This window comes from Esox lucius, chromosome 11 (assembly GCF_011004845.1).
Source record: "Esox lucius isolate fEsoLuc1 chromosome 11, fEsoLuc1.pri, whole genome shotgun sequence".
Taxonomy (NCBI): Eukaryota; Metazoa; Chordata; class Actinopteri; order Esociformes; family Esocidae; genus Esox; species Esox lucius.
This window is the reverse complement of record NC_047579.1, coordinates 27,265,514-27,278,641: the sequence shown is the minus strand read 5'-3', so window position 1 is coordinate 27,278,641 and position 13,128 is coordinate 27,265,514. Positions and strand designations below refer to the sequence as shown.

The following is a 13,128-nucleotide window of genomic DNA, read 5'->3' as shown; positions in this document are numbered from 1 at the left end:
GAAGAATCATGAATGTTTCCAGATAGAACCTTTTTTGTTTCATGTAGAATTCTCTGTGGTAAAGGTTTATCAGATGGAGACAGCTGATGAACACATTAAGATTCAAAGATAGCACGCTGAACTGCATCTAGCTCACAGTATTTATGTGATCAGTTACATCACAATTAAATCAACTGTCTTATCTAATCCTTAGCACACAAATGGTCACATACAGTGAGCGAAAAACGATTTGATCCCCTGCTGATTTTGTGCGATTATTCACAAATGGAAGAAACACAAAATAACTGTCAATCTCCCTCAGTCTGGGGCTCGATGCAAGATCTCACCTTGTGGAGTTGCAATGATCATGAGAACGGTGAGGAATCAGCCCAGAACTACACAGGAGGATCTTGTCAATGACCTCAAGGCAGCTGGGACACCATAGTCACCAAGAAAACAATTGGTAACACATTACGCTGTGAAGGACTGAAATCCTGGAGCGCCCACAAGGTCCCCCTGCTCAAGAAAGCACATGTACAGGCCCGTCTGCAGTTTGCCAATGAACATCTGAATGATCCAGAGAAGAACTGGGTGAAAGTGATGTGGTCAGATGAGAACAATATCGAGCTCTTTGGCATCGACTCAACTCACCGTGTTTGGTGGAGGAGGAATGCTGCCTATGACCCCAAGAACACCATCCCCACCGTCAAACATGGAGGTGGAAACATTATGCTTTTGGGGTGTTTTTCTGCTAAGGGGACAGGACAACTTCACCGCATCAAAGGGACGATGGACAGGGCCATGTACCGTCAAATCTTGGGTGAGAACCTCCTTCCCTCAGCCAGGGCATTGAAAATGGGTCGTGGATGGATATTCCAGCATGACAATGACCCAATTCACACAGCCAAGGCAACAAAGGAGTGGCTCAAAAAGAAGCACATTAAGGTCCTGGAGTTGCTTAGCCAGTTTGCAGACCTTAATCCCATAGTAAATCAAATACTTATTTCAGTCATTACAATGCAAATCAATTTATATCATTTGTGTTTTTCTGGATTTTATTTTTGTTATTCTGTCTCTCACTGTTCAAATAATCCTACCATTATAATTATAGCCTAATCATTTATTTGTCAGTGGGCAAACATATAAAATCCACAGGGGATCAAATAATTTTTTTCCTCACTGTAAAATGCATATTAAATGGATGCTGTGTCTTGATTTATTGGTTTCTTCAACCCTTAATCTCTCGAAGGCCCTAAGATTACAACTTCTCCAATTCCTCAATGACATTATATGCACAGAGATTTGCCATACATAGTACATGACTATAATAGCTTTCATTATACATTCATGATCATACCCCCTATAGCACTTGATTGCATCAGTCTTGATTACCTTCATGATACCTATATGAACATCTTAATATAGTATATTCCTTAAGCATAAAGTCCATTCTTAGCCTCGTGTCCATTAAGCTTCTGGAGAAACTCATTTTACGTTTGACTAAAAACAGACAGTAGGTGAACTAATACATGGGATCAAGGAGGGTTTTGGTTGTGGTTTTGAGTTGTGTATGTTTGTATTAGCAGGTGAAATGGTGGTCAGGCAAAAGATGAGGAGTACAATGAGGATAAGAACAACAACAATGAGGGGCAGGGTGACATAAAGATGTGAGAGGATAGGAACTATAAGGGATGAGGGGCAGGGTGACATAAAGATGTGAGAGGATAGGAACTATAAGGGATGAGGGGCAGGGTGACATAAAGATGTGAGAGGATAGGAACTATAAGGGATGAGGGGCAGGGTGACATAAAGATGTGAGAGGATAGGAACTATAAGGGATGAGGGGCAGGGTGACATAAAGATGTGAGAGGATAGGAACTATAAGGGATGAGGGGCAGGGTGACATAAAGATGTGAGAGGATAGGAACTATAAGGGATGAGGGGCAGGGTGACATAAAGATGTGAGGGGATAGGAACTATAAGGGATGAGGGGCAGGGTGACATAAAGATGTGAGGGGATAGGAACTATAAGGGATGAGGGGCAGGGTGACATAAAGATGTGAGAGGATAGGAACTATAAGGGATGAGGGGCAGGGTGACATAAAGATGTGAGGGGATAGGAACTATAAGGGATGAGGGGCAGGGTGACATCTGGAAGTGAGAGGGGGTAGGAACTATAGGGATGAGGGGCAGGGTGACATCTGGAGGTGAGAGGGGATAGGAACTATATGGGATGAGGGGCAGGGTGACATCTGGAGGTGAGAGGGGATAGGAACTATATGGGATGAGGGGCAGGGTGACATCTGGAAGTGAGAGGGGGTAGGAACTATGTGGGATGAGGACCAGGGTGACATGAAGATGTGAGATGAGAGGGGATATAAACTGTAAAGAATGAAGGGCAGGGTGACATCTGGAGGTGAGAGGGGATAGGAACTACACGGGATGAGGTGCAGGATGACATGAAGACGTGAGAGGAGAGGGGATGTGAACTGTAAAGAATGAAGGGCAGGGTGACATCTGGAGGTGAGAGGGGATAGGAACTACACGGGATGAGGACCAGGGTGACATGAAGATGTGAGAGGATAGAAACTACATGGGATGAGGACCAGGGTGACATGAAGATGTGAGAGGATAGAAACTACATGGGGTGAGGGGAAGGGTGACATCTGGAGGTGAGAGGGGATAGGAACTACCGTAAAACATTAAGAGACCACTGCACCTTTTTATTTCCTTTTCCAAACTTCCTTTTCGACCTTTTTAATAGGAAAGAAAAAGGTGCAGTGGTCTCTTAATTCTTTCCGGAGCTGTATATGGGATGAGGACCAGGGTGACATGAAGATGTGAGAGGATAGGAACTACATGGGATGAGGTCCAGGGTGACATGAAGATGTGGGAGGATAGGAACTATAAGGGATGAGGGGCAGGGTGACATAAAGATGTGAGAGGATAGGAACTATAAGGGATGAGGGGCAGGGTGACATAAAGATGTGAGAGGATAGGAACTATAAGGGATGAGGGGCAGGGTGACATAAAGATGTGAGGGGATAGGAACTATAAGGGATGAGGGGCAGGGTGACATGAAGATGTGAGAGGATAGGAACTATAAGGGATGAGGGGCAGGGTGACATAAAGATGTGAGAGGATAGGAACTACATGGGATGAGGTCCAGGGTGACATGAAGATGTGAGAGGATAGGAACTACACGGGATGAGGTCCAGGGTGACATGAAGATGTGGGAGGATAGGAACTACATGGGATTAGGGCAGTGTGACATGTGGAGGTGAGGGAGATAGGAACTACATGGGTGCACAAACATCAAGAATAGGATAGAATGCTACGCAATCATGGCAACCATAGTTCTAGGTGAAAAATAATTTGCTGACCATGGTCTTCTCCCTATCCTGGCATCAGTGTACAGCTGATTTCACATTTCAAGACACTGATTGGTTTCATCATTATTTGTGCATAAATTGCATTATAGACACTAATAAGCCTTTGTATGTATGTGCATTTAGATCTATGTAAATGACAGATATCTAAATATCTACTTATATATACATATATTTAAATATATGTATGTTTTGGTCACATTCATATATTTACACATACAGTGGGTGAAGAAAGTCACCACCCCCCTCTCAAAATGTTTACCTTTTGTTGCCTTACAGCCTGAAACATAAACACACAAAATCTGACTTTACTGGCTATATTTAAACAAAGTAAACCACAATATCTAAGTGAAAATATATATATATATTTTAAATTGATTACAATTTAAATAGTAAAAGACCCTATTTGGGTATTGAATCAATTAAAAAATGTATTATATTACACAGGTCTCTGAATAATTTCCAAGGGCACTTTGTAAATCTCTAAGCGGCCTTTTAGGGGAATCAGACTTTAATCTAGAGAATACAGACAGAAGCTTTATTATGAAAGCAGTTGCTGAGCAAATTTACTTGAGTATGTTCATGCAAAGCTAAGACGCTCTTTGACTTTTCACAAACCTATTACTCAGATTCTGCTTTTAACATTCTGGGCAATTTTTAGCAAGCTGCTCAGACAGAAACAACTGGTGAATTGTTGCACTAGAGAGCAGAATACACTGAAACTTGTTTACAGCGACATCAAAGGGACATTCTGCGCTGTCCCCATGCGCCTCCAGGGACCTCTGATGCTCAACTCATCTTCACATAGACAAACACTGTAATGGGCTAAGCCTCTCAGGGAATGGATCAATGATGCCACTGAAGAGGTTTACCCAGACTCCCCTGTCTGGGGGAAAACAACAACATGCAAATAAAAACACTCCCAACTGGACAGACAAGATCACAACTCACATCAGTGTCTGTGAGAAAAACTCTCCCTACAATTCAACAACTAAAAACCTTAGTTCACTGCAGGATTCAGACTCTTGTAATCAGGCTCTTGTAATCTCATGTAGTTCCTATCCCCCTCACCTCCACATGTCACTCTGCCCCTCATCCCATGTAGTTCCTATCCCCTTCACCTCCACATGTCACTCTGCCCCTCATCCCATGTAGTTCCTATCCCACTCATCTCTACATGTCACACTTCCCCTCATCCCGTGTAGTTCCTATCCCCCTCACCTCCACATGTCACTCTGCCCCTCATCCCATGTAGTTCCTATCCCCCTCACCTCCACATGTCACTGTGCCCCTCATCCCATGTTGTTCCTATCCCCCTCACCTCCACATGTCACTCTGCCCCTCATCCCATGTAGTTCCTATCCCCCTCACCTCCACATGTCACTCTGCCCCTTATCCCATGTAGTTCCTATCCCCCTCACCTCCACATGTCACTCTGCCCCTCATCCCATGTAGTTCCTATCCCCTTCACCTCCACATGTCACTGTGCCCCTCATCCCATGTAGTTCCTATCCCCCTCACCTCCACATGTCACTCTGCCCCTCATCCCATGTAGTTCCTATCCCCCTCATCTCAACATGTCACACTTCCCCTCATCCCATGTTGTTCCTATCCCCCTCACCTCCACATGTCACTCTGCCCCTCATCCCATGTTGTTCCTATCCCCCTCACCTCTACATGTCACTCTGCCCCTCATCCCATGTTGTTCCTATCCCCCTCACCTCTACATCTCACTCTGCCCCTCATCCCATGTTGTTCTTATCCCCTTCACCTCCACATGTCACTCTGTCCCTCATCCCATGTAGTTCCTATCCCCCTCATCTCTACATGTCACACTTCCCCTCATCCCATGTAGTTCCTATCACCCTCACCTCCACATGTCGCACTTCACCTCATCAGAAGACCATGGTCAGCAAATTATTTTTCACCTAGAACTATGGTTGCCATGATTGCATAGCATTCTATCCTATTCTTGATGTTTGTGTGCCGATTTATTTTTGTTAGATGTCTTGGACAGAAGACATAATGCATGGATACTGAGCAGGTGAGTATATAAGAAGGAACATCAACAATGTGAATTCAGAAGAGCACTCTTCAAACTTTCTTTTTTTCTTTTTGTTTTTCCTGAAAAAGGACTTCTCCACAATACTGTGCCAAAGGTGAAACATGGTGGTGAGAGCATTAGGCTATGTGGATGCTTTACAGCAGTAGCGACTGGGAAACTTATCAAGATTGAGGGAAGGATTACCGCAGCAAAATTCAGAGAGGTCTTTGAAGAGAACTTAATCCAGAACGCACTAGACCTTAGACTGGGTGCAGATTTATCTTTAATCACAACAACAAGTGTGGCTTCGGGAAAATTCTGTGAATTGCCTTGTGGGGCAATTGTGGGGCAAGCCCAAGCTTGAACCCAGTTGAACATCTGTGGTGAAACCTGAAGATTGACGTTTTTCCGACGCTCTTCAGCCACTCTGACAGAGCTTCAGAGGATCTAGGAAGAAGAATTTCAGATTTATGTCTATGACAACAACTCGTGGAGAAATAAAAGGATTCTGAGTACCAACCCGAAAGCACTGTATTTCCATAGTTAACTTCTGGCAAAAGGGCCAGACCTGTTTGTGCTTCCATCTCATACTCAATATTTTACAATCAGTTGACACAATATTATTTTATTATTTCCATATTTTACACATGTAAAGGATGAAATAGGCACTAAGTTATGTTTCTAACTAACTAAAGGTTTTAAACAACACTAAGGATTTGTTAATTAACATTTCCAACTATTTTTTAAAAAGTTTAAAATTAATTACTTCGGTCAAGTCATGAGAGTGTCAAAAAAAATATGGATTTATGTTCTCACATTCTGCAAGTAATCCTTACATTTTTGTCAGCAACATGTGACAGTGGCACTCTGAGCAGTTAACAATTTCTCCCTATAATTTCAAAAGGAATTAACCTCAATATCAATTAAGCATTTAATTCACTAGGCTTTTCATGTTTACATCTGTTAAGCCTCTAAATCATTCATAAAGAAATAAAAGAGTCATATCCTTCTATTTGTTAAAGATGCATCACTGGATTTTTAGACACTGGTTGTGTAAGTAGAGCCGTTGAGCCAGAACCGATGGCTGAAAAGTGTGCACTATGTCATGATTGTGCCAATGTCTCCCATGTCATCAGAAGCACTTACGTTCCTACTTGGAATATAATGACAAACTGAGGTATGATGATGATAATAGGTTTACATTATGCACATATAAAAAGCAGTTTGGGTGTCCAAACCATTCCATGGAGGGCCGTGTGTCTGCGGGTTTTTGGTTTTTCCTATACATTGGTTTCCAGTTCACACCTACACAACCAGGTGAGGGTAGAAACTAAGCAATTAGTAACCTAATTAGTCAATCAAGTACAAGGAGAGAGAGAAAACCTGCAAACACACGGCCCTCTGTGGAATGGTTTGGACACCCCTAGATACCCTTCCGTTTGATGATAGCCTTCCAACCCAACTGACATCAGTGTTGTAAACTTTCAATTAAACGTTTAAGAACGTTAAGACTTACTGAACGCAGCCTAGTAAACGCGAACAGCATTAAAGTGCTAGAAAAAGGACAGGTAAAATAGAAAGTGAACAATTTAGGATAGATACAAGAAACACATTGATCAGAGAAGAAGTAAACATTTAAATAAAAGTAGGCCAATATTTAAACGTTTTCTTTTATTATTTCACAACATGTCTCATACATAGACTATGCATTTTGTTGAAGAAAAGGTGCATTGAACATTTGCATTGTGCTATGCAAATCAAACTACAAGTCCCACAACTATATTCGCTGGGGGTAAGATCAGACAACACATCTCATGATTTTTGAGGAAGTGGATTGGGGGAGGAGGGATGATAACGTAGGTGTAGGAATATAACTGTTAAAAAGCCAGCTGGGTTACAATCCAGTTGTGTATATATAAAGAAACAATAAAAATAAGTTACGTGTAAAGAGACATTTACTTTGTTTGCAGTACTCGAATTAAAGTCAGACAGGTGGCGGTGGTTGTCGAGCCCATTCATTGCAGTCTTGTGATCTGTTGTCACTCGTGAACATGTCGGGAAAAGTACTGCGTTACAGCGACAAAGTGGTCATCGTGACTGGTGGGTCAAAAGGGATTGGCAGAGGGATTGTCAAGGTATTCGGTAAGAATCAGCTGCTTAACTGAATTTGTTGTGATCATATTGAGTTAGGTAGGCTAGTTTACTGGGGCAACAATAACTACATTGGGGCAACTATCTGTGTTTTTCAGTGGAGAATGGAGCCAAAGTTGTGTTTTGTGCAAGAGGGGGTGAGTGTGCATATTATTTATTCTCATTTTATTTATTATTTAAAATAGTTTAGAACTTTGCAGGTGTGGGAATAAATATAACGTGGACTCTGAGTTCATGGACCCTGGTTTCAAACCGATAGGGGCAACATTACGAAACGTCGAGGAACGATAGCGAAACAGACCGCACTTTGTAGACGGGACGGACGTTTAACAGGCAAATGTGCGCACGCAGGGTAACTAGGTTATTCCAGTTGTACGCCGAAAGCATCTCTAGATTCAACTCCTGAGAGTTGCTTCTGTGACAACCTAAAGTCATACACTATTGTGTGTTTTAACATCAAGGCTCTGGGGTATTCTAGAAAACGGAATTCGTCACTGTCAAACCAGAACTTGAACGAATTATGTTTTCGGCTCCAGCAAGAATGCAGGAAGTGTCCTGATCATAAAACATAGCAACAGTTGTTCATCCAATCTGTTACCTACTTTGTTAGGTGGATCATCCTGTGAAAGTGAATAAAACAAGAGCTCATGAACCAATCAGATCATTGTGCGCAGTGCATTATAAAGGGAAGACATTATCTGACCTCGAATAGCTCCTTAGAAGTTTAGATTATTCCGAATAATTTTTTTTTCAAACGTAATTTTTTTCATACCGTCATTTATCCTGCTCATGGGACAACTTACTCAAGCCTTACAAGTCCAATATGAAACGCAACACGGTTTCACTGCGTCTGAACAAACTGTTTGCCAAGTAATTCGGTAAAACATCTGCCCCAAAGGCCATGTTGGAAGCTGGCGCAAAATAACTGAGTAAATTCATAATTAATCATGCCACGTCACTTACCAAATAGGTCTACACACATATGGAGTATAATGATGTTTTAGACATGCCCGGATCCAGTATATCTAATTAATATACCATTGGCAGTGTTTATGTGGAAACAAAACTCGGATTCCATCTTGCCGGGCTTTGCACCAATTGCCCCCCGTTGATCCGGGCCTGGTTTTAGAGCACTTTTAATTGCAACACCTATGACATGCGTGTTGCACGGCCCTAAATACAATGTTACAGTACTATTAATGTACTAAATACTGGTACAATAGTGGCGACAATCTGTTGTTCCACATTCCATCAGCCATAAAAGCCATGAATACAACACACGGGTAGCAATAATGTGTTCACTTCCATTCCTAATATTTTGAAATGAGTGATTACAATGTGGACAATTTACAGCAAATGTTGTTTAAAGGAAGAGGCTGAATGGAATAAGTCTCAACATCTTCATTATCAGTGGTCTATTTTTGAATACTTCACGAATCAGAATTCATTTTTCTTTTGACAGTGGAGGCAGGACAGGCTCTAGAGACAGAGCTGAACAAGGCGGGGCCAGGGTCATGCAAATTTGTCCTGTGCGATGTCTCCAAAGAGGAGGACATTAAGGTAGGGTTCCTGGGTGGTTCTTTATCTTACAAACAAGTGAAATAAAAGTAAAATGATCGCTCTTACACACCATTCGTCTGTTTTATATCAGGGTGATACTTGCTACGCTAAATGACTTATATGTAAACAAAAAAGTAACATTTGTAGACTAATTAAATCAAGTGTGTTAAGTTAAATCTTTCAGAATTCAGGGGACCTGGGAAGAGTTGTGAATGTAGGATATTATGACTTAGTTGTTATGTTGGGTCATATACCAGGTTATGGTTTTCAAAACTTGGGGGGGATTTGTTGAATTCTGTAGTCCTCCTTTCTGCTATCCAGGATCAGATTGATTGTTTTAGTTTTTCTTTTATTAATGTTTTTTCCCAGACATTTATGAATTATTGATAGAGACATGCTTTGATCAGGCCACTTGTTTTGAAGTATTATTACATTTAGTTTTTAACCTTCTCACTTCTGTTACATTTAAATGTTTTGGTTGCACGTTGAAATGCTTTCACTTTTCTAAATACGCCCTTTTGATGGGCTCTAGATAATCCAGATCTTTGGGATGATAGTTCTCCTACTTACTACCTTTTGAGTTTTTGGAAACCGCAAAACCTAAAATCCCAGATTAAAGATCAGATTGGATCACCAAGTCTGTATCACTATGCAGAGGTTCACAAATCCTGATGAGTCAGCCAGAGAATAGGTACTTACCCCTCCAGCCAAGTATTACCAAGACTCCCCAGGTTCCCAATCCTATTTGTCATATTCGAAAAACAGAATTCTAACCAATTCGCTTTATCAGATCATTTGAGCAAAACTGTCTTCTGGAGATAGCAATGGTCAACTTTTTTACAACACATTTTGGGTTCACGAGTGCGGTCAACTCCACATCATGTGATATTCTCTCTGCAGAGGTTGATTGCCGTGACAGTGGAGCTACACAGTCAAATAGACTGTCTGGTTAACAATGCTGGGTGGCGTAAGTATTCACTCCCAACATTTTACTGGAACTGATGTCGCTAGGGAAATTGAACATCCACATTCAGGTGTTCAGTTGCACAACTCCCACCAAGGCATCTATAAAAGCTAATGTTTAAAAAGGCATTAAAACGCCTTTGTGTTGCAGCTTGTGCCTTCATCGGGCTTCACCGACCAGATCATACCCTGTTATTCACGCCCTGACTAAATGTGCTGGCTGCCACATAAACATGTTTTAATGCTCTGGCTTTTCATAGTCTATCTATCGTGACCTGCAGGCGGATTTTTATACGATTCAACACCCACACACGTAACACATTCCCATATTCCAGTAGCCATTTAGACCGTGTTCATGCTACTACATAATCGAGTTTACTGTCTTTCACTTCCTCTCAGACCCACCGCACAAATCCACAGACGACACCACTGCAGACGAGTTCAGAGATCTCTTGAATCTTAACCTCATCAGTTACTTCCTGGCCTCCAAAGTAAATAATTAACTTGTTTCATTTCCACTTTGATTATATCTTTTTTTTTGTGTCACACTGATACATTACTGAAAGCCATTAGGGGTCGTGGTTTCTTGTGTGTATGATTCTTTGTCGTGTGTGTATGTGGGTTGTGATCTCCCCGTGTCTCGCCCAACTCAGTATGCCCTGCCCTACCTGCGTCAGCGTCAGGGCAACATCATTAACTTGTCCAGCCTGGTGGGCTCTATTGGTCAGAAAGATGCAGCGCCATATGTTGCTACTAAGGTGAGCTAATAAGCCCTCACTGCAGTCGGTTTCACCACTTTCATTTGTGAGCCGCAGTGTAGCTTGGAGAAGCGGGCCCTGACGTGATGTCTCTCTCCCTCCACAAGGGGGCGATCATTGCCATGACTAAAGCCATGGCTGTGGATGAGAGTCGGTACCATGTGAGAGTCAACTGGTGAGTTGAACTGGCTTTTGCCTATTTTTATGTGACTGACTTTTATGATTTCCTGCTTTTCAAAATGCTTGTATCGTTCCATCTTATCGAGCTCAGTTTACTGCAGTCTAAAGGTGTGTCATCGCTTACAGCATCTCACCTGGTAATGTGATGACTCCTCTCTGGGAAGAGCTGGCTGGACAGAGCGCAGATGCCTTAGAAGCCATTAAAGCAGGAGAGAATGCTCAGGCAAGTGCACACTGAACAGGAACTGAGACACGACAGAAGATGGGTTTGTTAGATCTGTTGATGCCTTTCAGCAGGTGTCATACGGTTGGTAATGCTGAAGCAAAAGTTAGCCGGACTTGTGGGTGAGTTCAGACGACCAAAACTCTTTATTCACCTGCCGAAGCGTTGGGCAAATACAGGTCCCAACGCATTCGGATGATGTCTCCTTGTTCAATGGCAGTCACTTAGTATTTATTCAGTTCAAGAAGGAACAAAAGTGGAAATGGTGTGGGGTCAGTTCACAGAAAGAAAAGCGAGATGGCAAACAGTTTTTTTTGGGGTGCTTCTGGGCAGATACGTTTAACTATGGGGCCACCTTAAAGTCCCATTGTGAAACCGAACCCGTTTGGTCTCAAGTTTCTGTTATTTGGTGGGGATCAGCTCTGCTTCACCTGTGCAACATCCAATCACATTTATTCCAGTGTTAACAGACAATTTCTGTCCTACTCTAAAACCGCAACTTAGATAATAGGAGACAATGGATTGTATGCAGAATAGAGATTCTGAGAGTCTCTTGCACCTCTTGTCTGGATGAACCTAATGCCTTCTATTCTTTATCCCCAACAGCTGATTGGTCGCATGGGGACAGAAGCTGAGAGCGGGTTGGCTGCTCTGTTCCTGGCTGCTGATGCTACATTTTGCACTGGGATAGACCTACTGCTTAGTGGAGGGGCAGAACTCAACTATGGCTACAAGAACCAGGTCCCATGAGCAGGTCTGTCACTCTGAGCCTAGTGACTGTCGGACCAATAACCTCTTTTGTTCTACTGCTGTCCTGCTTGAGATCATTGACTTATTTTAACTGTGATGAACCAATCTACTTGTCTTAACACGGTAATCATCTTGAATATGCTGCTTTTTATGTTTAATAAAGGGATTTTTATGCTAACTCTTGATGCTGTATTAATAAATCTCTCATACTTAAAGATCACGCACACTACCGTTCAAAAGTTTGGGGTCACTTAGAAATTTTCTTCATATTGCATTGAAACATGCATGAAATTAGTTTGAATAGGAAATATAGCAAAATGAATAGGAAATATAGTCACTGACAAGGTTAGAATTAATTATCTTTACTTTAAATAATATTTGTCCTTCAAACTTTGCTCTCATCGAATCCTCCATTTACAGTAATTACAGCCTTGCAGACCTTTTGCATTCTAGTTGTGAAGGTGTTGGGGTAATCTGAAGAGTTTTCACTCAAAAATCCAGTATCTCAAAATATTACAAAACATTTATAATACAGAAATGTCAACCTGAGAAGAGCTCTAATCAGCTAATTAACTCCATGAGCCTTCAATCTCTCAGTCTGGTTCAGTACACACAACCACAATCATGGGGAAGACTGCTGACTTCACAGTTGTCCAGAAGACACTCATTGACACCCTCCGCTAGGATGGTAAGCCACAGAAGGTCATTGCTGATTTGAATTACCGAAAAAAAAAACTTTTCCACGGTATTCAATTTTTTTTAGATGCCCCTGTAGTTTGGAGCTGTGCTTTGCGTAATTATTTTGCTGTAGGAGGAAATAGGTTCAAGCGCTGCCCACAGGGTATGGCATTGCAAAATGGAATGATAGCCTTCCTTCTTTAAGAACCTTAGTATACTGTACAAATCCCCCACTCTACCACCACCAAAGCACCCCCAGACCATTGCTCTGCCTCCACCACAGATGGCGTCAAGCACTCCTACCGCATTTTTTCATTTGGTCTGCTTCTGACTAATGTTCTTTGTGATCCGAACACCTCAAACTTAGATTTATCTGTCCATAACACTTTATTCCCAAAGTGTTATCAAACTAGACACTAATGTATTTTTTCTCTTGCCAAGTTGTGCACCAGT

General features: G+C 42.0%; 1 protein-coding gene across 2 annotated transcripts; it reads left to right on the top strand.

The window, feature by feature from the left end:
• Nucleotides 1-7,093: 7,093 nt before the first annotated feature.
• Nucleotides 7,094-12,175, top strand: hsd17b14 (hydroxysteroid (17-beta) dehydrogenase 14). 2 transcript variants are annotated; one of them, XM_010874091.4, is made up of 10 exons: nt 7,094-7,204; nt 7,383-7,554; nt 7,662-7,700; nt 9,026-9,123; nt 10,024-10,090; nt 10,486-10,577; nt 10,740-10,844; nt 10,952-11,019; nt 11,151-11,247; nt 11,854-12,175. In XM_010874091.4, exons 2-10 carry the CDS (start codon nt 7,464-7,466, stop codon nt 11,995-11,997), a joined length of 801 nt encoding a protein of 266 aa, XP_010872393.2. In that variant the 5' UTR covers nt 7,094-7,204; nt 7,383-7,463; the 3' UTR covers nt 11,998-12,175. The 2 variants fall into 2 exon arrangements, with proteins under 2 accessions (XP_010872393.2, XP_010872392.2); XM_010874090.4 differs by lacking the exon at nt 7,094-7,204 and having other exon boundaries at nt 7,230-7,554.
• Nucleotides 12,176-13,128: the final 953 nt, after the last annotated feature.

Bases quoted from the DNA above. Each gene is read 5' to 3' on its own strand.
- hsd17b14 (XM_010874091.4), top strand. From the start codon at position 7,464: ATGTCGGGAAAAGTACTGCGTTACAGCGACAAAGTGGTCATCGTGACT. The intron at 7,701-9,025 runs GTGAGTGTGCAT...TTCTTTTGACAG, and splicing joins TGTGTTTTGTGCAAGAGGGG to TGGAGGCAGGACAGGCTCTA. The intron at 11,020-11,150 runs GTGAGTTGAACT...CATCGCTTACAG, and splicing joins TACCATGTGAGAGTCAACTG to CATCTCACCTGGTAATGTGA.